Raw genomic sequence first — 26,383 nt, 5'->3', positions numbered from 1 at the left:
CGGTGTGTCTAAGGGGGAGGGGAGAGGAGGGTGTGTCTAAGGGGGAGAGGATGGTGTGTCTAAGGGGGAGAGGAGGGTGTGTCTAAGGGGGAGGGGAGGGTGTGTCTAAAGGGGAGGGGAGGGTGTGTCTAAGGGGAGGGGAGGGTGTGTCTAAGGGGGAGGGGAGAGGAGGGTGTGTCTAAGGGTGAGGGGAGGGTGTGTCTAAGGGGGAGAGGAGGGTGTGTCTAAGGGGGAGGGGAGGGTGTGTCTAAGGGGGAGGGGAGGGTGTGTCTAAGGGGGAGGGGAGGGTGTGTCTAAGGGGAGGGGAGGGTGTGTCTAAGGGGGAGGGGGGAGGAGGGTGTGACTAAGGGGGAGGGGAGGGTGTGTCTAAGGGGGAGGGGAGGGTGTGTCTAAGGGGGAGGGGAGGGTGTGTCTAAGGGGGAGGGGAGGGTGTGTCTAAGGGGAGGGGAGGGTGTGTCTAAGGGGGAGGGGGGAGGAGGGTGTGTCTAAGGGGGAGGGGAGGGTGTGTCTAAGGGGGAGGGGAGGGTGTGTCTAAGGGGGAGGGTCAGGGCTCGTTTCAGGACAGATCCAAGGGTCTCCAACTCCTGCCAGGTCCAGACTCCATGCACCACGTCTAATAACATCAAATCTGAGTTTCAGTAGAGATGATGACTGTAAACACTGACTTCTGTACAAAAACAAAACGCAATAAGACTCAAGAATCACCCACTTACCCCTCCTCCCCCCTAACCCTCAATTAAGAAATCAAAACAACCAAAACAACTAAATAGTCAAGCTGTACAATTCATGAAGTCATCAACCATCAATAGTAGACCTTTGTCTTTCAGCTCGTTAGGTAACTGTACACACCTTTTCACATTTACAAAACAAATCAGATAATCTCAGTGAGTAATCCATTTCGTAGCTCATTCATAAAATAGAGTCTCCATATTATTTAGTTATTTACACTGCGTAGAAGTATTTACATTATAGCTTTATCATACAGGAGTCGCAGGCAGCCCTCTAGGGGTCACGACCCAGGAAGTGGTCCTGAGAGAGTCACAGGCAAACGAGTGATGATGTCACCTTCCATGGGTCCACTTACTCAACTTTTCAGCACCACCTTGGACAAACAGGTCTGAGAGGGAAATAATCAGACAGAATGACCAGCCAGTCCAATGACAAGGAGTTAGCTATATTAGCTATCCTTTAAACCCCCTCAGACCTTTATGATTGGCCAAGGTGCTGACATAATATCCGGCCTAAAACTCCTCATACAAGATCTTCTATAATCAATATTTTAGAGAACAATGTCATGATACATGCGGTGATAGGGATGAGGTTGCCATCACTATAGCGGCTGAAGACTCAGAGTCAGATTCACCAAGGGTTTGTTCCAGGTGTAAAGTTTTCCATCTGTTTATACCATTTTCAATAAGCGACATCAAATCTGAAAGTCGTTGTTGTTTAGCTCAGCATCTCTCCTCTATGATGAATCCCCTTCAGGAAAAAGAAATCACTTAGGCGATAAACACTTAGCACTAAGTCTGCAACCACAGTCGTTGCGGTAACATAGCATGATACTTAACGGTCGTACTGTACAAACAAAACTGAACTGTACTGAACTGAGCCATATTAAAACTGAATAATAATAATAATAATAATATCACCATTATATCCCTCTGGTTTCATCCTCATTAAATGGAGCCTTGAGGTAAGGCCAAAGTGCTTTGTTGATACAAATAAGTTGGCCAACCATTGTCTGTACATGTTGGCCAATTATTGATCTGTACATGTAGAGAAGTTACACCTTCAGTGATCAACCACTGAATCAACCAGTAGAGAAAGCTTTATATGTGGGTAGCCTGACAGGAAATTATGCGGTTCAAACTCTCTGCATCATAATGAAGCTTGTGATAAAGATACTCTGAGAAGCACCTTTACCTGACCTAAGGTACTCTGAGTGTCCGTCCACGAAACTACTCACAAAAACAAGAAATCCCCTTTCTATTCCAAACAACAAAGAAATTCAGTAAGCCTACACCCAAATATATACTTAAACATTAAAGCTCCTTGTCTAGGTTGATCCTCTCAGATAGTTTATGGCTGAAGGTGCGAACCTCAGGTTTTTCCCAACCCGTTACAGCAGTAACAGCAGGAGCTGTTTGAAGAAACAGGAGAGTCTGACGTCCAGGCCCTGGTCTGCTGAGAGCAGACGGCGTCCGGGGGGGGACGAGCCCAGCTTATAAAAGGTGTAGCACAGGCGTGGTCAGGTGTAGCACAGGCGTGGTCAGGTGTAGCACAGACGTGGTCAGGTGTGAGGAGGAGTCGGGGTTAAGATTGTCTGACGCCTGAGTGTAGGTCAGGAAGGAGGACAGAAAAACAGGGGGCGCAGTCCGCGTTGGTGGTTAAAAAGGTTCAGACCTCTTGACAGTCAGGTTGGCGTGAAGACAGCCGGGAAGTGCTGTTAGTGAGGATACGCTCCGAGTTACCCACTCGAAAGACTGATACGTTGTCAAAATGACAGGTCGACATCATTGACAGACTCCTGCACCTCCACCTGTTCTACACCACACGTTTCTATCTGGACATTCTAGAAGGTTCCACCTTCAGTCTGTATTCCAGCTGTGTTCCGAACAACCTGGAATGTTCCAGAAGCCAGTTCTGACAGAGAGAGAGAAAGAGACAGAGAAAGGGGGGGCTTTGGTGGCAGTGAGAACTGGGCAGAATTTGCGACACAGCTGACGGCATGAGGGGTTGTCGAGAGACAGGTTGAGTCAAGTAAACAGCAGGCCCAGTTGTTCATCCACATCCTCAAATTACCGTCCAATAAGTTCTTCACACACATTCTTGAACCCCGCCTTCTTTACGGATGACCAATAGCAGAGTCCTACAACCACAGAATTCCACCACGTCAGTTAGTCCCAGAGGGTCTTAATCACTGGCTGGTGACACTGACAGACAGACGACTCGTTCGATAAGAAGTGAGAGGTGCAAAAAGGGCCAGTTATTGTTGAGTTTGAATCCTCCTGTCTCGGGGTCCATCTCTCCATCCCTCACCCTCCGTCTCTCACATGTCTTTGGGCTCCAGTTTGCAGGACATGTCAAAGAGCAGGTTCTGATTGTCGATCACCTGCAGCTGGCGGATGTAAGCCTTGGTCTGGAGGTGGGAGGGAGACGGCTCTGCATCCGTGACTGGAGAGGGAGGGAGACAGGGAGGTGGAGGGAGGGAGACAGGGAGGGAGAAGGGAAGGGGAGGGAGACACGGAGGGAGAAGGGAAGAGGAGGGAGGGAGAAGGGAGGGAGACAGGGAGGTGGAGGGATGGAGACAGGGAGGGAGAAGGGAGGTGGAGGGAGACAGGGAGGGAGAAGGGAAGAGGAGGGAGGGAGAAGGGAGGGAGACAGGGAGGTGGAGGGAGGGAGGGAGTCGGAGGAAGAAGGGAGGGGGAGGGAGGGAGACAGGGAGGGAGAGGTATTGGGGGAAACAGGGAAGAAGGAGTAAGTTACAGTCAAGTTTGATCCATCCAACATTACGACATGCAAAACCCCAATACAAAATACAGACTGAGGCTAACTACATTCACCCATAGCAGCTATCTATCAGCCGTCATGGAGCTGCAGATGTCCTGCAGTTCCACCGCCTGACCACCAGGGGGAGGTAGACACTGTAGTGTGTCTTGCTATGGGGTTTCTGTCTTACATCCCAACACACTGAATCTGGCTGCAGCAGGCTGGCAGGAATGAACAGAACTGGTTTAGTTCAGTTCAACAACAATACACTCACTGCTCACCAAGGCTATCAATAGACACACACACTTACACACATGTACACACACACACAGTCGTTTTCTATTCTGGCTGCAGGAAGACATGCCATGCGTCATCCTCTGATGTTTAGTTCCACCCACGGACACACACACACACACACAGAGACACACACACACACACAGAGACACACACACACACAGACACACACACACACACAGAGACACACACACACACAGCGAATACACAGAGACACACGTACACACACAGAGACACACACACACACAGAGACACACACACACACACAGAGAGACACACACACACACACACACACACACACACACAGAGACACACACACACACACAGAGAGACACACACACACACACACACACACAGAGACACACACACACACAGAGACACACACACACAGAGAGACACCCATGAGCATGAACCTATTCATTAAGATTACATGGTAATGTAGTCCTGTCCAATTATGGCTAGAGATAGTTCTGTTTTTCTTAGCTGACACGCAGTTACTGTCTAGTGTGTGTGTCTGTGTGTGTGTGTGCATGTTTCTGACAAAAAGAGCAAAAGAGAGAAATGGGAGCTAGGACAGCAGGTAATTTAGTGTTGATCATTAAGCCAGCAACAACACAATCTAGTACGTTTACTAGCAGGTTCTTCACTGTACACAGTGCTGAACCCAGTGCAGCACACGGATCACACACCTCTGTACACCAGGATTATTTATACTGTAAGTGTAGCGAGACACGCATGAAACACTCATAATAGGCTTTCAGTGTACCTACTAATGATATGCTGTCTGAACACCTCACATGCAGGTGGAGTTTTATTCTTATTTTAATATATATCTTTTTTTAATTTATTTTATATTTAAATTGTTTTATTCTTAGATTGTTTAGTTCTTAGGAATAGTTCAACTTTTGGACCTTTACTTAATTTAAGATTTGTGTATGTTAAGTGTTTGCACCTCCCTGCCACAGTAAATTCCGTGTTTGTGTAAACATAAATGGCGAATAAACCAAATTCTGATTCTGATTGTGTTGGGGGAAAACTAGTCTGAATAGCTATCCTGTAGAGCTAGCTTGTATCGCAAGCCTAAGTGGCTAGCCTGTGTCGCTAGCCTGTGTGGCTAGCCTGTGTGGCTAGCCTGTGTGGCTAGCCTGTATCACTAGCCTGTGTCGCTAGCCTGTGTAGGTAGCCTGTAATGCTAGCCTGTAATGCTAGGCTGTGTGGCTAGCCTGTATCGCTAGCCTGTATAGCTAGCCTGAAAATGCTAGGCTGTGTAGTTAGCCTGTATTGCTAGCCTGTATCACTAGCCTGTAATGCTATGCTGTGTGGCTGCTTTTGAAGGTGGTGGCCATTCAGTGGCGACTTTGTCTGGTCTTGTCGGTGCTTTTCAAACACATTAAGCCTACGCCTTGAAGAGCCAGATGAGTGGGCGGTTGGCTCCGCAGACCGTTGTGCAACCAGACGCACTGTTAGCTGTTAGCAAGGTAAAACAGCAACAGGAACGCCCAGTGGTGAGCAAGTTATGTAAGTTCACTGAACAGGTATGTGTCACAGGCAGAATCTTGCTAATGGCTCGTCGCAGACACAGTTCTGTGTGTGTGTGTGTATGTGTGTTGGGGGCTGAGTTATGTAAGCTCACTGTCCAGGTAAGTGTTATAGACTGCTGCAAATGGCTTGTAACAGAGTTATATATGTCATCTATGTGTGTGTGTGTGTGTTTGGCAGGCACCAGCAGTGGTGCCTGCCAAATGTGACTCTGCCCAGCCATGTACCCAATCAAGTTCTCTTCCTACATCAGCTTAGTGTTAGAAAAACAATATGCTACGTGCTGCATGCCTGTGTTGGCGTGTGCTTTGTGAGGTGGAACGGAGCCCTGTGATTGGCTGGCCCCCAGGGTTGTGCTGTTCCAACAGTGGGGCGCGGCAGGGTGGAGTGCTCACTTCACCCTGATCTACACAGACAGGTCTGCATCTGGTCCCATGTGTGAAGGGGAGGAGAGAGCGGGAGGAGAGAGAGGCAGGGAGAGGGGCAGGGAGGGAGGCAGGGAAGCAGGGAGGGAGGCAGGGAGGAATGAGAGGGAGGGAGGAATAAGAGGGAGGGAGGGAGGGAGGGAGGGAGGGAGGGAGGGAGGGAGGGAGGGAGGGAGGGAGGGAGGGAGGGAGGGAGGGAGAAGGAGATAGAAAGCGAGTGTGTGTTGTACATGTTTTGAACATGTGTTTGCAATCCAACACCTGGAAGCAAGTGTGTGTGGTGTGTGTGTGTGGTGTGTGTGTGTGTGTATGGGTGTGCTCTTACCTAGCTGAGAACTCCTGTACCGTCGGATAGTTCTCACCATCTCTGCAACTTTATGCTGGAACAAAAAGAGTTGAGGAGGAGAGGAGGGGAGAAGGGGAGAAGAGGTGAGTGCTCATGCCAGTCCCCAGTACACAAATAACAGACGTCAGCCTTCCACAGCCGACAGCTGAGCTCACACTGGGCATAGGGAAGCCTCCACATCCCAGCCTCACATCCCAGCCTCCACTCTCTCTCTGCCTCACATCCCAGCCTCCACTCTCTCTCTCTGCCTCACATCCCAGCCTCCACTCTCTCTCTGCCTCACATCCCAGCTTCCACTCTCTCTCTGCCTCAAATCCAAGCCTCCACGCTCAGTCTGCCTGTCTCTGCAGGTACTTACCATCTTCTCAAAGTTGACCAGTTCCCCATGGAAGGTCTTACAGCTCTCATGGAGAAATGTCAGGTCTGAAAGAGAGAGAGAGAGGAAGAGATGGGGGAGAGACAGGGGAAGAGAGAGAGAGACAGGGAGAGAGAGAGGAAGAGATGGGGGAGAGACAGGGGAAGAGAGAGAGAGACAGGGAGAGAGAGAAAGGGGGGGGGGGGTAGGAAGAGAAAAAGAGGGAAGCAAGGTTATGTAATTACATGTCCAAACTCGCCGCAGCGCTTAGCCAACCTCTGTCTACCAAAGCTGGAAAGAAGGGATGGCAGACAGGTGGAAAGAGAGAAGAAGAGAGAGGGAGGGGGAAACGAGCCATCAAGTTATTGACTGTCAGTTCTCCTGCTGCTGAGAAGGGTTCAGGGGGGCATGTTTTGACGCCAGGCTAGGTTCAGTCAGAAGGAATGTTCTGAATGCTGCTGACATCACGACCCACTGACAGAAGGAGAGGGAGGGAGGGGGAGCGAAGGGGGGGAGGCGGGGTGGAGAGAGGAGAGAGGGGAAGGAAGATAAACAGGGAGGAAAGATGGAGAGCTGCTGCTGTGAAACCAGCACTCACACACACACTCACACACACACACACAGAAAGATTAAATATGCACACACACCCACACACACAGACTTAGACATATATTTTCTGCCTGGATTGTTCACTGAGAGGTAAATTCTTTACCACTCTAAAATGGTAAATCATCCATCTAAAGATCCATCCAGTCAGCCCCTCACAAGCCCCTGTACTCACAGCCTCTGCTCAAGCCAACCTCCACCAGCATCACAGGCATGTAACACAGACCCAACACTCAACATTAAAGGAACATTCTGGCAATTCCCCTCACCAAGGTCAAAGACGAAGAAAGGGGTGTATGTGCGTGTGTACAGTATGTGTGTGTGTACAGTATGTGTGTGTGTGTGTGGGTACAGTATGTGTGTGTGTGAGTAAAAGAGGGTCTGGAGTGTGTGTGTGTGTGTGAGTGAGTGAGTTAGGGATAAAGCGAGGGGGAGGGGTGTCCGTATGGATGATCTAATACGCTGGTCTGTGGTGTTGAAGACAAAGCACAGATAAGAGGCTCCCAGATGGTCTGATGCCTGAACGACCCTGACAGACACAACAAACCACACCCCCTAGAGGGTGGAGCCACAAGGCCCGGAGAAGAAAACCATGTAGGAGAAGACATAGAAGGTAGGAGACCTTGTGTGTGTGTGTGTGTGTGTGTTTAGGGATATGTGTGTGTGTGTGGGCACGTGTTTAGCCCAGCGGGAAGACGACAGCATGCGGAGCTGTCCTGAGGTGTGTGTGAGAGGTGTGTGTGTGTGAGGTGTGCATGTGTGTGGTTGAGGTGTGTGTGTGTGTGTGAGCAGAGCCAGCATGCAGGCATCGTTACCCAGGAGAGTTAATGAGAGAGGAGGAGGTCCAGACTACTGTCTACCCCCAAACACAACACTGACACACTGGCTAGGTATATGTGTGTATGTGTGTGTGTGTGTGTGGGGGGGTTGGATAAGCTCACATCTGGTCAACAGCTGGTGGGTGGAGAAGGTGCTGTGTTAGTATGAGAGTGTGTGTGTGTGTGTGGCAGGTTAATGGGGGATTACACAGGCTTGCCTCTGTTTGATCAACGTTGTCTGTGTGTGCGCGAGGGTGTGTGTGTGTGAGAGTGCGAGTGTGTCATGGTCACCCAGAGACCTCGAACAGCAGACACCAACAACACTTATTATTTCGTCTGTAGAAGATATGATGTGTGCTTGGATTTAAGCGTGGGCAACTTCAACTATACTGATGTTTAATAAAACCCCAAATGTGGTGGTGATTGGTGATTGGTGGTTGTGGCCTCCTCACCTTTGAGCAGCAGGGGGGTGAAGGGAATGAGGGGCGGGCGCAGGCTGGCCATCAGGTCCCTGTAGGACTTGTGGTTCCGGGAGGGATCCTGGGAACAGACACGTCCAGATTCACTCAGAGCGGTTCTCCAAAGTACACGCTATGGAACGGCACACAACAGGGGGGGGGGGGGGGGCGTGAACGGGGGGGGGGGGGGGGGGGGGGCGTGAACTTACCGCGATGCTCTCAAATTGCTGGAACTGCTTCCGGAACTTCCCAGGCAGACCCTGAATCATGCATACACACGCGCGCAGAGAGAGAGATGGACCTGGGGTTAATAGTCAATCCAACAAGACAACAAGTGTGTTCAACAGAACTGTTAGTGAGGGTTGATAGAAGTGTGTTTGTTGGCGTGTTGGTTTGGGTGTGTGTGAGTGTGTGTTTACCTCCCAGGTGAGTCGCAGACGGCTGACGGCAGGGTTATCCAGCCCCAGAACCACCGCCAGGAAAGACAGCAGATCTTGCTGCTGTTTACAGCTGGAACACACACACACCATTTACAAATGGGCACTCAGACGAACGCACCTAGTGCTGCAAACTGCTTCAGCCCTGTGTGTGTGTGTGTGGGGGGGGGGGGGTCAGAGGTCAGAGGTCAGGACTCACAGAGCTGAGACCTTGATGAACTTGCGGAGCAGCTGCACCCTCTTGGGCAGTGACTGGCACTGCAGGATCTCCGTGGCGACCCAGTGCTGCACCTCGCTGCAGCGCTGCAGTACCAGCTCCAGGTTGAGGGGGCGCCAGCGAGCCTGCTCGCCGTGGAACACGTAGCACACAAACTCCACCTGCACCCCGCAACCACAGAGGAAGAATAAAATCTGTTTACCTATCTTTTTTCCAAGAATAAAAAAGATTACGCGATGCAAAACAATGAGATATGCTTCCCTAACGCATGCAAGATGTACTGCAAAGTCAATTCACTATTTAAGCCAAAAGAAAATTATTTTATCTGCTTTCAGCAAACACATTTTGTTGACACATTCTTTAAATATACCTCATTTAGTTTGAATTATTATTATTATTTTTATTGATAATATTATTATGATAGTTATTTATGTTATTATTATTAAAGGTAACAATATTATTGTTCCCAAACTGAGCATGCTCAGACTGCAGAGTGACTTCTGTAGGGTCGGACTGACCTCATGGACACAGCTGAAGAGCTCCCAGTCGAACGTGACCAGCTGATTGGCTACCTCCTCAGCGCTCATGTCGTGTAATTTGCTGTCGCCAGGCGACCAGTGGATCTCCTCAGGTAGGGGCAGCTACACAGGAAGGAAGGGGCTGGCGGTGAGGACTTCCTTTTCAACAACTGGCTCGCTTGATTAGCTACGTATCTCCAGTCGCTCTGGATAAGAGCGTCTGCTAAATGACTAAATGTAATGTATCTTTACAGGCACTCACACACACACTATACACATTCATACACGACACACACTCCAGGTGTGTTGTCTCAGGGGGACTCACCAGGGAGTCCAGCTCAGAGGGCTCGCAGGCAAACAGGTGTGTGTTGACGCCCAGGGTGGTGAACACTGCCTCATCACTGGGGCGGAACACTGCCTTCTCTGATAACACACACACACACGCACACACACGGAACAAGGTTAGAGATCAATACACACGGATCAACTTCATGGATATGCTGACAGATCAATACTAGAGTTGTTGTAATCTGTGTTAGTAGAGTTGTGGAGCACGCGTATGTATATAGTATGCGTGTGTGTGTGTGTGTAGAGTGTGTGTGTGTGTGTATATGTTTGTGTATAGTGTGTGTGTCCTACCTCCGGCCGAGGTGACAGCCACCAGGATGAGGTTGCCCGGTTGGGTGGGCTGGTCCTCGCTGTACTGCAGTTTCTCCTTCACCAGAGCCAGGATCTCCCCCACCCGACAAGACAGACGGCTGCGGATGGTCACATACGAGTGGTCTGGGGTGTACACCCTGCAGAAGACTGCACACACACACCATGCTACAGCATCAGTCTGTGCCAGAAACACCCGGAAACACACCTTTACATCCTGCAGAGACTGTGGATACAGACGCAGCAACAGACGATCCATTTGGTTCCGTTTGAACTCAACGGTTCTGTGGGTCTCGGTTTAGCCTTTTGAAACCGTGTTGGGTGTGAGAGCGTGGGTTTAGGACCCCGTGTTGGGTGTGAGAGCGTGGGGTTAGGACCCCGTGTTGGGTGTGAGAGCGTGGGGTTAGGACCCCGTGTTGGGTGTGAGAGCGTGGGGTTAGGACCCCGTGTTGGGTGTGCGGGTGTTGGGTGAGCGTGAGCGGAGGGGGACTCACTCTCGTCGGAGCCCCTGAAGGCCTGGCGAGGCTGCAGACAGGCGTCGATGCGTCTGAAGTGGCGGAACAGAGGACGAACCTGCTTCCTGCTGCTCTCGCGCTCCTCCTCGGACCTGCGGCACAGCGACACCAGCCTGCCCTCACCATCTCTCTCTCTAACGCTAACCCTGCGGCACAGCAACACCAGTCTGGATGTGCGTGTGTGGTGGTCAGTGTGTGTGTGTGTTTGTGAGGGTGAGTATGTGGTGGTCAATGTGTGTGTGTGGTGGTTAGTGTGTGTGGGTGTGTGTCTTACGGGCAGTGCAGGATCTCGGTCCAGCGTTGCAATTTGAGAACGTCCTCCACCAGCTCAGGAAGACGACTCAACTCCTGGACAGCTAGCATGTACAGGTCCTGGTACACACACACACAAACACCACATTAACAACCTGCCAAGACCCAGACCAAGTCTAAGGCGTGTTTTCCTGTGTAAGACAGTATGAGAGTTATGTGTGTGTGAGGAAGGTTGACGTGTACGTGTGTGTGAGAAAGAGGAAAGTGTGTGTGAGAGAGAGAGAGAGAGAGAGAGAGAGAGAGAGAGAGAGAGAGAGAGAGAGAGGTGTGTGTGTGAGGGTGTGTGTGTGTGTGTGTGTGTGTGTGTGTGTGTGTGTGTGTGTGTGTGTGTGTGTGTGTGAGAGTGAGAGAGGAAGGTGTGTGTGTGTGTGTGTGTGTGTGTGAGAGAGAGGAAGGTGTGTGTTGTTCCTGTAATCAGCTCCACTTTCCCAGGAACAGTTGAGCTGAGTCAGGTCCACCACCTCACCAGACAGCCAACATCAACAGCCCTGCCCAGACCCTGGCAGGAGCGTGTGTGACTGTGTGTGTGTGTGACTGTGTGTGACTGTGTGTGACTGTGTGTGACTGTGTGTGTGTGACTGTGTGTGTGTGACTGTGTGTGTGTGTGACTGTGTGCGTGTGACTGTGTGTGTGTGACTGTGTGTGACTGTGTGTGACTGTGTGTGTGTGACTGTGTGTTTGTGACTGTGTGTGTGTGACTGTGTGTGACTGTGTGTGTGTGACTGTGTGTGTGTGTGACTGTGTGTGTGTGTGACTGTGTGTGTGTGACTGTGTGTGTGTGACTGTGTGTGACTGTGTGTGACTGTGTGTGTGTGACTGTGTGTGTGTGACTGTGTGTGTGTGACTGTGTGTGTGTGTGACTGTGTGTGACTGCGTGTGACTGTGTGTGACTGTGTGTGTGTGACTGTGTGTGACTGTGTGTGACTGTGTGTGTGTGACTGTGTGTGTGTGACTGTGTGTGACTGTGTGTGACTGTGTGTGTGTGACTGTGTGTGACTGTGTGTGTGTGACTGTGTGACTGTGTGTGTGTGACTGTGTGTGACTGTGTGTGACTGTGTGTGTGTGACTGTGTGTGTGTGACTGTGTGTGTGTTACCTTGGGGAAGGTGTTGGAGTGTTCGCTCTCCTCCTGCAGCAGGTCTCTGTAGGTCTCCAGGTAGCGGAAGGCCACGCTCAGCACCGCCTGCTTCCTCTCCATCCCGTCCAGACCGGACCAGCCCTCCCCCTCCCCCTCCCCATCCCCCTCCCGGGCCTCTGTCTCCAGAGCAAATCTGACAGCGCGAGTTAAGGAGAAACCGCCAGCGTCCAAAGAAACAGCTCATGGATCGCGCCACAAACACAACGTTAGCAGTGATCTTCAGCAAGCATCTCATTTACAAACATGGACACAGCATTCCGACACACACACACACGCACGTCTAAACACACACACACATAAACACACACACACACACTCCAGTAAAACCACACAGCTGCAGGTCCATGACCACCTGACCAGCAGATGGAAAAGCAGCCTGTGTTCTAGGAGTCAGACGAGGCAGTAATAACAGGCTGGCTGCTGGGGAGACGCCCTCAGACACACCCCTCACACCCACATCTCTGTCTCTCTGCTGCTCTCTCTCCCCCACATCTCCCCCCCTCTCTCGCTCTCCACATCTCCCCCCCCCCCTCTCCCTACATCTTTCTCTCTCTCTCTCTCTCTCTCTCCCTCTGTCTCCCCTCTCCCTACATCTTTTTCTCTCTCTCTCTCTCTCTCTCTCTCTCTCTCTCTCTCTCTCTCTCTCTCTCTCTCTCTCTCTCCCTCTGTCTCCCCTCTCCCTACATCTTCTCTCTCTCTCTCTCTCTCTCTCTCTCTCTCTCTCTCTCTCTCTCCTCTCTCTCCTCTCTCTCTCTCTCTCTCTCTCTCTCTCTCTCTCTCTCTCTCTCTCTCCACACCCTCTCTTTCTCCCCTTCTCCACATCCCTCTCTTTTTCTCTCTCCACATTTCTCCCTCTCTCTCTCTCTGCCCCCCACATCCCTCTCTCTCTGTTTTTTCTCCGTCCCTCTCAACATCTCTCTCCCTCTCTCCTCTTCAGCCCCAGCTGTGGGGAACATCCCTCCTCTGGAAATAGACCATCAGGGAGAAGAGGAGAGGATTCAGAAACAAACAACATGGCACTGAAACCTTAAAGAAGGCTTCAGGCCTACAGCCTGTAGTGTTTCCACTTGAAATCAACTTCACTCTGTTCTCCTTGTTTGAAGCTGGATGCACAGGTTGGAGGTTCTGCTTGGAGGTTCTGCTTGGAGGTTCTGGCCGCAGTTGGTTTTAGAATTCCTCCACAGAAGCACAAGAAAGATTTTGCACTCTGAGGGCTTCAGCTGCTGCCGTGTGTGTGTGTGTGTGTTTCAGTGTGCTTGTGTCCATGGTGTGTGTGTGTGTGTGTGTGTGGCAGAGAGACAGGACAGGACAGGGAGATAGAGAGAAGAGAGAGATGTCGGTTGCTCAGGGAGATGGAGCACGATCCAGGAATGCTGTGTGTTCCTCTAGGGGGCTGGGGGCTGGGAGCTGGGGGGGGGGGGGGGGGGCTGGGAGCTGGGGGGGGGGGGGGCGGGGGGGGGGGGGGGGGGTGGGGGGGGGGGGGGGGGGGGGGGGGGGGGGCTGGGGGGGGGGGGGGGCTGGGGGTGAGGTCTTTGTTAGAAACCCCAGCAGGAAGCCAGACATGCTTTTAAAACAAAGATCTGATGGACCACAGCCAAGGCCAGCACCAGGACCATTTTCCAAACAGGATATTTTAACATCTATTAAGTTAACCCCCCCCCCCCCCCCACACACACACACACACACACACACAACCCCAACCCCACCAGCAGTTCCTCAGACACGCTGTATTAAGCCTGCTGGCCCGGCTCCTCCTCTTTCCCCAGGCACACCTTTGTGTTGCTGTCCTCCCTCCAGACAGACTACTGTAGTCTAGAGGCGCTCTGACACACACACACACACACAGGGTCTTTACAGGGGGAATGTAGGTCACACACACCAAACGGGGGTCTGGAGAAATGGGATGAAGTTGTTGTACCTCTGTCTGAACAATCGCCTGAGCTGCAAACTTGTCGAACACCATGCACAGCTGGGACTAAATGTGAAGAAACTAGAGCCTTTTATCGCAAACACAGTTTATCCAACATAAAAGTTATTAGTGCAGTTATCAACCTGGACACGGTGACCCCAATCCCAGTGCTTCAGCCTCCATAGAAACTAGATACAAGGTCCTCAGACTGAGTGAGCTCATTGCTGCTGTTGTGCCCATTTGTTTTGATCTAACTTTTATGGAACATTTATGGTTACGAGCTGAAGGCAGCTCAGAAAACTGGGCTAGCTAGAGCTGCATACCAGGACGTAGCGAGACGGCTTTCCGATCAATATTCATAAAGAGCATTAATTCTTATCAGCAGACTTAAAAAGTCCTCAGTGTTAGAAAAATGTGACTCTATTAAAGATTCATCAAAGCAGTTCTTTTAACATTGCTAACAAGCCGGTCTACTTAGCATGAAGGACTCGCCAAGTGTGCCTATCTGCCGACGCGGGACTACTTTGCACGCTAGCAGGCGGAGTGATCTCTGCGGAAGACGCCTGCAGAGGAGTCACTCCAGGGGCTGTCAGGGAGCGTGTGGACAGGTGGGGTGTGTGTGGGGGGGGTGTGTGTGTGTAGCGGTATGAATTGAAGGATACTGCTGAAGAAGAACCTGCTGAAACCTGTCTGATGGCAGGAAGATGGGGTGTGTCAACATGAAGTCATCCAACAGGGTCTCTGAGGGGGGGGGAGAGAGAGAGAGGGGGGGAGAGAGAGAGGGGGGGGGGGGGGAGAGGGAGGGTGGGGGAGAGAGAGGGAGGGAGAGGGGGAGGGGGGGGGGAGAGAGGGGGAGACAGGAGGGAGAGTTGTTGTTTAGGTTCACATACTCATCAATTTACAGAAAGTACAATTGTAATTGTTGTCATTCACCTTCATTGTCAAAGTTAGCCCACAACAAAGAGAGAGAGAGATAAAGAGAGAGAGAGATACACAGAGAGAGAGAGATACACAGAAAAAGAGAGATACAGAGAGAGAGATACAGAGAGAGAGACAGAGAGAGAGAGAGACAGAGAGACAGAGAGAGACAGAAGACTCTGCATCTGAAATATTCATGAACAGTTTTACTCTTTTAAGTTTGTGGAGAACCAGCCAGACGGATGTGAGGATGGTTGTGCCATCAAGCGACCTGCTAAAGGTGACAATGGCTGAGCTAGATTCAGATTAACTGTCCGTCTGGAACCTTCTAACTCCCCGTTTGTCTCCGGCCCTAATCCCAGGTCTTGGCACACAGGGCTGCAGGGTCAAATAAATCCTGTCTCAGTCAAATAGCCACCTGGTTCTTTAGGCCCAATTCAGTCCACAGCCAGCCACAATGTGTGTGTGTGTGGCAGCCAGTTACAATGTGTGTGTGTATGTGTGTGTATTAGGGAGGTCTAATGTGTTCAGAATTAGACTGGTGGTGGAATGTGACTCACATACTGAGTTATAACTACAGTGGACAAGCTCTATAGCCAGATGGAACGGGCCTGTTCAATTCGTCTGACTATAGACAGTCACCTCTCACACACACACACACACACACACACACACACACACACACACACACACACACACACACACACACACAAGGGCAGTCGAGGTGCCTGTTCAGGAAATGCCCCCCCCAAAAATACAAAGCTTTTATGAATATGACTCTTAGAATTCCATTACCCAGAGTGCATCATTAGGAGGACAGAAACCTTGCTCGGTTGCAAATCAACCAGACCCAGGGTCAGTCCCCGACTACACCAGTCATCCTCGGAGTTCAAGACTGCTCTGTGCGTGTGTGTGTGTGTGTGCGTGCATCTGATGCATGACAAAGGCTGTGTGTGTGCGTGCATCTGATGCATGACAAAGGCTGTGTGTGTGCGTGCATCTGATGCATGACAAAGGCTGTGTGTGTGCGTGCATCTGATGCATGACAAAGGCTGTGTGTGCGTGTGCATCTGATGCATGACAAAGGCTGTGTGTGTGCGTGCATCTGATGCATGACAAAGGCAGTTTAGTAATCCCAGTTCCTGTTGTGAGGACAGGCTTGGTGAGGAGGTCTGTTTTGGCAGTTGTGGTGTGATCACTATCTTATTCAAATCAAGGATCTTCCTCTCTACAGCCTCTCCCTTTCTCTTTAAACCTGTTGGGGGAGGAGCCAAGCACATGAACCCGTTTGGGGGAGGGGCCAAGCACGTGAACCAGTTATTGGGGAGGAGCCAAGCACATCCATAAACCAGTTTGGAGAAGGTAAACCTGTGTGTTAACTCAGACTGCCCTGGTCTGAGAACATGGCCTGGTACAGTAGAAGTTATGACGAGAGTGTTTGCTATGAGAGGAGTGTTTGCAGGTGCGGGTGGTGTTTGTAACACCTCTGCCATGTGCTGGAGTGTGTTTGGATATGATAAGATGATGTTGTGTGTGTGGTCATTGTGTGGATGATTATTGTATGTGTGTGATGGTGTTGTGTGTATGCGATTGTTGTGTGTGTGTGTGTGTGTGTGTGTGTGCGGAGTGTGTGTGTGTGTGTGGGGTGGTCTGTGCTGCAGTGTGTGTGGGGTGGTCTGTGCTGCAGTGTGTGTGTGTGTGTGGTCTGTGCTGCAGTGGGTGTGTGTGGGGTGGTCTGTGCTGCAGTGTGTGTGGGGTGGTCTGTGCTGCAGTGTGTGTGTGTGGGGTGGTCTGTGCTGCAGTGGGTGTGTGTGGGGTGGTCTGTGCTGCAGTGGGGTGTGTGTGGGGTGGTCTGTGCTGCAGTGGGTGTGTGTGGGGTGGTCTGTGCTGCAGTGGGGTGGTCTGTGCTGCAGTGTGTGTGTGTGGGGTGGTCTGTGCTGCAGTGGGGTGGTCTGTGCTGCAGTGTGTGTGTGTGGGGTGGTCTGTGCTGCAGTGGGGTGGTCTGTGCTGCAGTGGGTGTGTGTGGGGTGGTCTGTGCTGCAGTGTGTGTGTGTGTGGGGTGGTCTGTGCTGCAGTGGGGTGGTCTGTGCTGCAGTGTGTGTGTGTGTGTGGGGTGGTCTGTGCTGCAGTGGGGTGGTCTGTGCTGCAGTGTGTGTGTGTGGGGTGGTCTGTGCTGCAGTGGGGTGGTCTGTGCTGCAGTGTGTGTGTGTGGGGTGATCTGTGCTGCAGTGTGTGTGTGTGGGGTGGTCTGTGCTGCAGTGGGGTGGTCTGTGCTGCAGTGTGTGTGTGTGGGGTGGTCTGTGCTGCAGTGGGGTGATCTGTGCTGCAGTGTGTGTGTGTGGGGTGGTCTGTGCTGCAGTGTGTGTGTGTGGGGTGGTCTGTGCTGCAGTGTGTGTGTGTGGGGTGGTCTGTGCTGCAGTGGGGTGGTCTGTGCTGCAGTGGGGTGGTCTGTGCTGCAGTGTGTGTGTGTGGGGTGGTCTGTGCTGCAGTGGGGTGGTCTGTGCTGCAGTGTGTGTGTGTGGGGTGGTCTGTGCTGCAGTGGGGTGGTCTGTGCTGCAGTGTGTGTGTGTGGGGTGGTCTGTGCTGCAGCGTCTCTCAGCATCGTCCTCCTTCCTGCGGCCGCAGCTTTCCCACGGTTGCCTAGGAGACACCATGTTGAGTGGCTGCAGAGTCGAGAAAACGAGGGAGGCAAGAGAGGGAGAGGGAGAGAGGGAGGGAGAAAGAGAGAGAGAGAGAGAGTGTGAGAGAGAGAGAGAGAGAGAGAGAGAGAGAGAGAGAGAGAGAGAGAGAGAGAGAGAGAGAGAGAGAGAGAGAGAGAGAGAGGCGGGTGAACAGGGATAAAGATACGGACGGGATGCCAGGAGAGAGGTAAAGATAGAAAACGTGGGTGAAGAGAGAGAGAGAAGGAGAGATGTGTGGGAACACAGAGGATCAGCCAGCAGCACGGCAGAAGAGGAGATAAGAGGAGAGAGGAGGCAGGAGTAAGTGAGAGAAGAGACATAAAGAGACAGTGAGTGAGAGAGTGAGAGAGAGAGAGAGAGAGAGAGAGGAGAGAGAGAGAGACATAGAGAGACATAGAGAGACATAGAGAGACATAGAGAGACAGTGAGAGAGAGAGGATGTGGACTCAGGGCTGAAGGCTCCTTCCCTTAGAACCAGCATCGTGACATTTCAAGCACATTGTTCCAGCCAATCAGATCCTCTATAAGCCCCCCTGCACCAATAATTTACAGCTATGCATATGTGTAGTACACACTTCCACCTACAGATCCAATTTATGTACGTGCGCACATACAGACGCAGTTTTTCACATTTGGATTTCATTCATTTAGCAGGTGCTTTTATCCAAAGTGATGTAGAAATCTTGCATATCAAAAGTACAGGAGAATACTGAGGACAGGTCTAACAGTATTGTGGTGTTTAGAGTCAAGGAACGCTCTGTATTCTCCGGCCATGGCGCAAAACAACACCCGGTCGGCTAGCGAGCACGGGATGAACATGTGATTAAGAAAGTAACAGTAGCACGTGCACGTTAGCGCCTTCAAGTGCAAGAACGACATGAGGAAACCAAGGAGTGCTCACACGTACACACTCGTAAACAGAGCGCACACACACTCGTAAACGGAGCGCACACACGTCCGCACAGAGGACTGGGCCTGCGTGCGCTGATGGCTCAGCACTCTGTGAAGGAGCACCTCATCGACGAGTCACATGTGGATGTCGGAGAGAAGAGGAAGAGAGGGAGAGAGGAGGAGGGAGAAAAGAGGAAGAGAGGGAGAGAGGAGGAGAGAGAGAAGGAAAGTGAGGGCAGGAAGGGGAGGAAAGGAGAGGAAATCAAGCGCTGGCCAGGCAGCTTGGATGTGTAGAGCAGAATGGCACATACAGCCTTGAACCAGGCTGGTCCTCCTCCCTCCTTCCTTTCACACTCCCTCCCTCTCTCCCTCCTTCCTTTCACACTCCCTCCCTCTCCCTCTGCTGGTTTCTGTACAGGAAGTGGAGGGTGAAGGTGATGGAAGGCCAGACTGTCGAAAGACAGAAAGATAGAATAGTCTGGCCCTCCCGAAACACAGTTATATAAACTGCGATAGCGATCCCGTTTCCATGGTCACCTTATCTTTAGAGTCCCACCTCAACAAACACACACTGTAGTCACTTGGCCTTGACCCTGTGACCTACACGCACGTGCACACACACACAAACATGCACGCACACACACACTGCCACGGCAGAGCCATACACATGCAAATGAACACCAGGCCCAAAACAAACACGTTCACCATTTCACATAAAACGGAGCAGATGTCCGGAGAACAGAGCTACAGATCCCACACACTCCACCAATCAGAGCTACAGATCCCACACACTCCACCAATCAGAGCTACAGATCCCACACACTCCACCAATCAGAGCTACAGATCCCACACACTCCACCAATCAGAGCTACAGATCCCACACACGCCAACATCAACACACACACACTCGGTCCAGGTTGTAATCCCTGCTGGACCAGCCGCAGTGCCCTGCACTCCCAGCATGCCCTGCACTCCCAGCATGCCCTGGGCCCATCTGCATGTGTGTGTGTGTGTGTGTGTGTGTGTGTGGGTGTGTGCATGAGTGAGTGTGTGTGTGTACCTAATGTGGCATGCAGAAGCTACCCTTCCTGTCGCATCACATCGCATCATGTGAACCATGAAGGGAGGTCGGTCATCTCTCACTGGAAACAAACTTTGTCGGTTTTGTAATGAGTGAATTACTGTGCGTTCCCATGCTACATTGGTGACTACTGTTTTTACACCACCGCCACACCACATTCAGTGAATCCACAGTCTAGAACAACATAGAAAATCACAGTTTAAAATCTATTGAGATCAGATGCATCTCAGAGGCCATGTGGGGTCTCTCCTGGTGAACGTGTTCCCCCCAGAAAGCTCTCCTCTGCCCCTCACCCCACTCTCTCTCTCTCTCTAACACTTAGCTTCTTCCTTCCCTCCTCGCTACTTTCTCCCTCCCTCTCTCCCTCCCTCTCTTCCTCCCACTCTCACTCCTAACCTCGCAGAGTGCTGGTTGCCATGTGAACAGGTGCTGAAGCGCTCTCCGTTCTCCACGCAAGCACTGACACATTCTCCAACTCTCAAACACACACACACACGCACACACACACACACTGCTGCTTACCTACACTGAGAGGTCCCGGTGCGTGGGCTACAGGACAGGAGAGGAGCGGAGAGAGCAGAAGAGGAGAGAGGAAAGTGGAGGAGAGAGGGTGGGAGAAGAGAGGAGAGAGGGTAGGAGAAGAGAGGAGAGCACTTTCCTTATATAAAGCCAAAAAGGAGGCTAGTGTGTGGGCAGTCATCTCTCTTTCAATCCATCAATTCATTTTTTTTCCCAGAGAAAAAACAGAATCCCTCCCACACACAACCTAATGCAGTCACATCTGCACTCCCTCCCGTCTCTCCACCGCCATCCGTTTGTTCACTCGTTTCTCATTTCCATCACTTTGCTGCCTGGATTCAGCGGCTGACAGAGACTTAGGATGTAGTTCAGAGAGAGGAGGCTCTTCACCTGCCGACTAGTGCCTGTCTGGTGGCTGAGCAGTGAGGGGGGAGTCAGATGGCTGAGCGGTGAGGGAGTCAGGCTAGTAATCAGAAGGTTACCGGATCGATTCCCCGCCGTGCCAAATTACGTTGTGTCCTTGGGCAAGGCACTTCACCCTACTTGCCTCGGGGGGGGAATGTCCCTGTACTTACTGTAAGTCGCTCTGGATAAGAGCGTCTGCTAAATGACTAAATGTAAATGTAAGCATGATAAGGGTTAATAGCTGGCACTTTTGTTATGATCTCTTTCCAAACCCTTTCTACACGTCGCATGGGCCTGCGAGGTAGTTTCCCACCTTGCCTCACGCGTCCCAACCAATCATACCACAGTCTCTCGACACAGAACAAGAGTCTTTGTTTTCAAATCTGCTTTGTAGCCCGCCCACGCATTAGGACTGTCTCGGCATGCCAGTGTGTGTGTGTGTGTGTGTGTGTGTGTGTGTGTGTGTGTGGGCATGCGAGAGAGATCCGAAAACTCAACCGCAAACAAAACATGGTTATGCAAGACCTCCAAACGCTGACCTTGAAAGGACTGTCTGCTTTTATGGGACTGTCAAGAATACTTATCATCTGTGCTCACCTGGGAGGCAGGTGTGCGCACACACACACACGCACACACACACACACACACACACACACAAGGAAGTGGGGCCTTGTGAGTCACACAGTACCGATACAGGTTGATGCCGAGACAGATGCCAGCCACTCCTCCCAGCCCGCAGCCTTCCTGTGAAGCGACAGTCCGTTGCTGTGACACAGTCACATGATCTGTGTGAGCTCAACGCGGAGGAGCGCTGTAGTAAGGAATGCCAAGGTGTGACTCTGTGCAGCCAAGTCTCACCCTAGGGTAGCGCCTTGTTTAGACTGGGGCCAGACACCGCGGTGGGGACACTGAGCGAAGGCGGTGTAGTCTGGAGGTGTGATGGTGGCCAGGGTTCAATTCCTGACCTTTCTGATACGTTAAACAATACACACGCACGACCACTCGGACACACACACAAACAAACAATCCTCACTGAGACTGAATAAATTTAAAAAACTGGATTGAGACTAACCTAAATCTATAATCCCTAAATTCATTTCTGCTTCACAACTCCTGTAGCTGGGTTACTCTGTCTGCAATGCTATCATCACATCCTAATCCCAGATTACTGACGCTTTACCACAGATTCCCTGATTGACTGCGGGCTCTAGAACTTTCCGGTGAGCGCAGGTTAGCCGACTGACTCGGGAGAAACAGGTTGAGCCGGACCGTAAACGTGTCAGCTATCTGACGGGCGCCAGGGGCAACGCTCCCGGACCCCTGAAGGAGATTCCCACAGAACGATCAGATAACGAAGAACCTCTGAACACACCCAAACTCCTTCCTCCGTCGCCACAGCAACGCTCGCTGAGTGTGGAAAACAAATCCAACCTGAGACGCTTCTAAATCAAGACGTTGGCCCTCCATTTTGTCCCAGATATAACTACTTTAAACAATGTCGTTTGTTGTTATCGCCATGACCTACTGGCAGATCCACCGAGCCAAAGAAATCTCTTTGTAACGGATAACGTGACAGGACTAACTGAAAATCTGTCCTGAATGTTCTGATTCTGACAGGCTGGATCCTCGGGCTGCACGGAGGCTGGAATGTGAGCGTGCTCAGTCTGTCTGGTAGGCATGCCTGACCCCAGGCAGGGAGCAGAGGTCAGGGCAAGGTCACGAGGACCTGCACTGCCTCAGACTGCAACGCATCATGGGAAAACTCACTGCGAGAGGAACTGTTTTCGAGAAGTGCTGCAGGAGCAGCGGACACTGAATTCAACCGGTACGTTCATCAGATCCAGACACGCTGAGCCCAAGAAACCCACATCAGCTCCCACTGATCCTTTAGGATCCTTCAACAGGGAACCAGGAGAACTACTGTGCACCAAGCAGTTGTTTTCATCCCCCCCCAGTCCTAACACCTCGGATTATGAAAGCCAGTCTGCCTCGTCTTCAGACTGGCCCATAGCAACTAGAACCAAGATGTGTTGGAACAGGCTAGAAACCAAGGAACACACCTCATTACCGGCACACACCTACGCAGCCTCTCTGAGTCTGGAGGGAGCTTCAGTCCAGGAACACAGGTAGCGAAAACAAACAACCCAGGCAGGTCTCAGGGTACACATGTAACGCGCCCACAAACACAGGTCATCCTTCCACCAACCCACCTACTGCGTTCACCACTGATGAGGTGATGGTGGTGGGCTGTGTTGAGACCAACCCAGCGGGGGAACTGTTGCTTCAGCTGAGCCGTAGGAGTCTGTTGATCTCTGGGGACGAGAGTCTGTCAAGCAGTGTCACGCAGCATAATCCACATCGTAAGTCGATGGGAGGGATCAATGCGATCTGAATTAGAGGACGAGACTGGGGTGGCACAGCTCCACAGCTAGAGACTACAGCCGTTTGAGTCTGTCGAGGCTAGCTCTCTGATCCTGATGCTGGCTGGATGACTGGATGACTGGATGACTGGATGACTAGCTGGCTAGCTGGCTGGCTGGCTGGCTGGCTGGTTGGCTGGCTGGTTGGCTGGCTAGCTGGCTGGCTGGCTGGCAGGTTGGCTGGCTGGCTGGCTGGTTGGCTGGCTAGCTGGCTGGCTGGCTGGCTGGCTGGCTGGCTGGCTGGCTGGCTGGTTGGCTGGCTGGCTGGTTGGCTGGCTGGCTAGCTGAAAGGCTGACCAGGAGACCTTCAGTTACAGTACTTTACTTTAGTTGCTGATAACTTACCGGATACATGCATGTACCATGTAGGCTGAGGCCTTACCGCAGCGACCTGGGTTCGAATCCGGCCTGGGCTCTTCACTGCATGTCATCCCCTGTCTTTCTACCTGCCTTTGCTGTCACGCTTCACTTCAACTGTCCAATAGAGCATGCCAAATGACACACAGAAAATATTGATAGGAAACCGCTGTGATGGTCCCTAAGGAGTCCTACCAAGATTAAGAGCGAGTTCTTCAGTTGTTCCCAGTCCCGTTTCAGACCGGGGAAGGTTGAATGTTGGTACACTTGCCGGGCAGGCTGTAAGGCCATGGCAGAGGGGCTCTGTGAGGAAGTCTTTATGAGCCTCACATCTTCAGCATTACAGAGAAACTGCTCTCCTAACATCTCCTGCTGCTGTGGACGTTCCTCTGAGCTGTCTGGCAGCAGGCCAACCATGTGTCCTGAGCCGTGTTTAGGACAAACTCTGACGGCTAGATTACAGACCGTGCTAGGATCTGGCTCAGCTACCAAGGGTTCTCACTATACTGGAATAGCCAACTTGAACTCTGAAAGACTGTAATGGAGCAGCCATTGTATTCGAATTTGCAGTTCAGTAATTTTGATGGGAGTATAGAGTACATTTGTGATTCAGTATTGAGTCACGCAATCGCTATCGTTTCTGCAAACCAGCCTCTGACATCACTTTACAGTCCAGCCTCAAATGACTGTGTCAGCCATTTCCCTGCCAAAAGAGAATTTGTATTTTACGATGACAATCATGACCTCGTTTTTTGTTTTATTAATAAATAACGGCAGGAGGGCCCAGTGAGTGTCTATGTGTGTGTGCGCGCGCCTGCGTGTGGTTGGAGGGGGGGGGCGGGGGGCTCGTACTTCTCATGGCTGCATCATCAAAAGCCATTTTAACATCAAAGCCACGGGATTTAATACACCGACTATATGCACCGTGTCCAAATGTTAGTAAAAACGTACACGCAGAGGCAATGGTAGGAGAACAATCTGTCACTTGAACCCAGGCGTGAACTTCACGTGTTTTTATTTGACGTGAGATGTGGTGTGTTCTCATAATAACAACCTTTCATTTCGACCGCTGTGCACGAGATCACGCACCTTCCTCGTCGAAATTTGAACCATTATAGGCTATAGAATGCATACTGGCGATCTTTTGCGTGACAATACTATTTGTATACCTTATACAATTCCGTATAGCATGACTACCGCCTATATTGTCTATGGGCCTATCCCTCAAATTGGGCATGTTCAAAATGTGCAGACGCTGCGATGTGGTTTGTATACGGCAATGCGTGCAACCAAAATGACACCGTTTAAAGATGCTTTTTCAAACGAGCGCCATTAACTTGCTGCTTGTCTAAACCAAATCAACCACGTTGTTAGATGCTGACAAATATATTCTTGCTGAGAAGGTCTGTTTACCTGTACAGTTGCCGTATCGTTTCCCCGCAACGCTGTCCAGCAGCGCTAGAGCAACGTTGTCCGGTGTGTCCGCGGGCAGCGGGGTCCAGCTAGTTTCCAGACTCGCTTCGGAACTCTGCTCATCACTGGACAGTGACGGGCTCCGGATGTCGGCGGTGGCCGACGGCCAGCACGGCGGTTCCTCCGAATCCGGACTGAACACCTCTCTGGCCGGGCCGCTCTCTGGTGAGGTCTCCCTGAAAAACGGAACGACACGGGAAAGACTGGCTCGGCGCCGAGATGCACTCGTACCGGTCGCCTTGTCCCCGAAGCCACCGGCTCTGGTGAGAGCAGTGGTCTGTTTCTTCAAAAACTTTTCAAGAGGCTTCATTCCGGCCGGCATTTTGATGTGTCCCGCTTCAAGGCCTTGTATCGATGATGATTGATTGTAAACTAAAGATGTATGTAGAAACTTCAGGCACGTTTGACACTACATTATAGCCTACAACCTACCACGCGTACACAATGATTGCTCCTTGCAGTAGTAGCCTACGTTCTTGTATGGGGGGGAAAATTAACCCATTTGCCAAATCACGATTAAAAGAAGCCAGGGTAAAAAAAAAACACGAGCGCCGTGTTCGTTGAAACGTTTTAATGAAGCTTTCACACAGGAGAGCTTTGGCTGGGCACGGGTTTCTGGCCAAAACCCAACGCTTAACCTGCTCCACAACAAACCTCTCCCCGACACGTCTTCTCCTTCGCTTCTGCAGTCCCTCCACGGTCGCGCGTGAAAACCGTGTTTCGTTTTGAAAATCCAGTCGTGCTGGGTCTGAAGCGCCAGGTGCAGTCAGACCAGTGGGTGCCTCGCGTGCTGTGGATCGTAAACAAGGCGCCGAAATCAAGTCTCCACCCGGACCGTAATTAGATAAATGGAAATACAAGATAAGGGAGAACAGCAGGGTTTGTTTAGCGGGCTCTTCAGCCGCCTCTTTCCCACTAAATTACGATCCGCCTATTCCGAGATGACCGTCGTTTCCATTGATGAATGGTGGGGTCTCTATGCTGGCGTCGGTAGCCTACAATCTGCTGCAGTGTGGCGGTAGACGACGGGCTTGGGTGTCTCTCCGTAAGTGCGAATCTCGTCCGCCTCCAGTTCTCCGTTCGAAGGCAATGCGATTATTCAGAGGGTTCGAGAATTGACTATGAAACCCGCTACCCCTCCCTCTCGTTCTATGTCACACTCACACCCTTCAGGGGTGTGTGGATGTGCTGTGCCCGGGACTGCTTTGCACTCACACGTCTCCTCCGCCCCTCTCTCTCCCCCCCCCCCCCCCCCCCCCCTCGCTCTCTCTCCCTCTTTCGCTGCAGTTGCGCGGTCGCTTCTGTTTGTAGTCCACTTTACCCAACTGCAGCTGCTACCCTCCGCTGCCAACGTAAACAGATTAAAGCTCAAAACTAGTCAAAGGCTACCCTTCTAAATAAACTCAAGTATTTTTAAGGACCGTAATCCTAATGGGCCGGTGTTATTTCTCAGACTGGGCTATTGGACAGGGACAGGCGGTAAGACTGACAGTGGTTGGAAGCTGTTTTCGACAGCTTTAGGGCCCATCTGGGTGAATGGTTTTAACAGTAGGTATGGTTGAAACCATTAGCAACATGCCAAAATCAAGAGGTTCACAAATGAATA

At 51.4% G+C, this 26,383-nt stretch overlaps 1 protein-coding gene across 2 annotated transcripts; it reads right to left on the bottom strand.

The window, feature by feature from the left end:
• Nucleotides 1–473: 473 nt before the first annotated feature.
• On the bottom strand, nt 474–25,994 carry rapgefl1 (Rap guanine nucleotide exchange factor (GEF)-like 1). 2 transcript variants are annotated; one of them, XM_047038421.1, is made up of 15 exons: nt 24,718–25,994; nt 14,695–14,773; nt 12,082–12,256; nt 10,949–11,046; nt 10,654–10,820; nt 10,142–10,309; nt 9,828–9,925; nt 9,503–9,625; nt 8,967–9,145; nt 8,750–8,840; nt 8,540–8,590; nt 8,325–8,412; nt 6,452–6,516; nt 6,073–6,127; nt 474–3,174 (listed from the first exon to the last, which is right to left on the bottom strand). In XM_047038421.1, exons 1-15 carry the CDS (start codon nt 25,097–25,099, stop codon nt 3,050–3,052), a joined length of 1,944 nt encoding a protein of 647 aa, XP_046894377.1. In that variant the 5' UTR covers nt 25,100–25,994; the 3' UTR covers nt 474–3,049. The 2 variants fall into 2 exon arrangements, with proteins under 2 accessions (XP_046894377.1, XP_046894378.1); XM_047038422.1 differs by having other exon boundaries at nt 10,654–10,766.
• Nucleotides 25,995–26,383: the final 389 nt, after the last annotated feature.

The sequence above is a fragment of the Hypomesus transpacificus genome, chromosome 17 (assembly GCF_021917145.1).
Source record: "Hypomesus transpacificus isolate Combined female chromosome 17, fHypTra1, whole genome shotgun sequence".
NCBI classification, from domain to species: domain Eukaryota; kingdom Metazoa; phylum Chordata; class Actinopteri; order Osmeriformes; family Osmeridae; genus Hypomesus; species Hypomesus transpacificus.
Note: the sequence above shows the minus strand (reverse complement) of the source record. Positions and strands in the feature narration are given on the sequence as shown.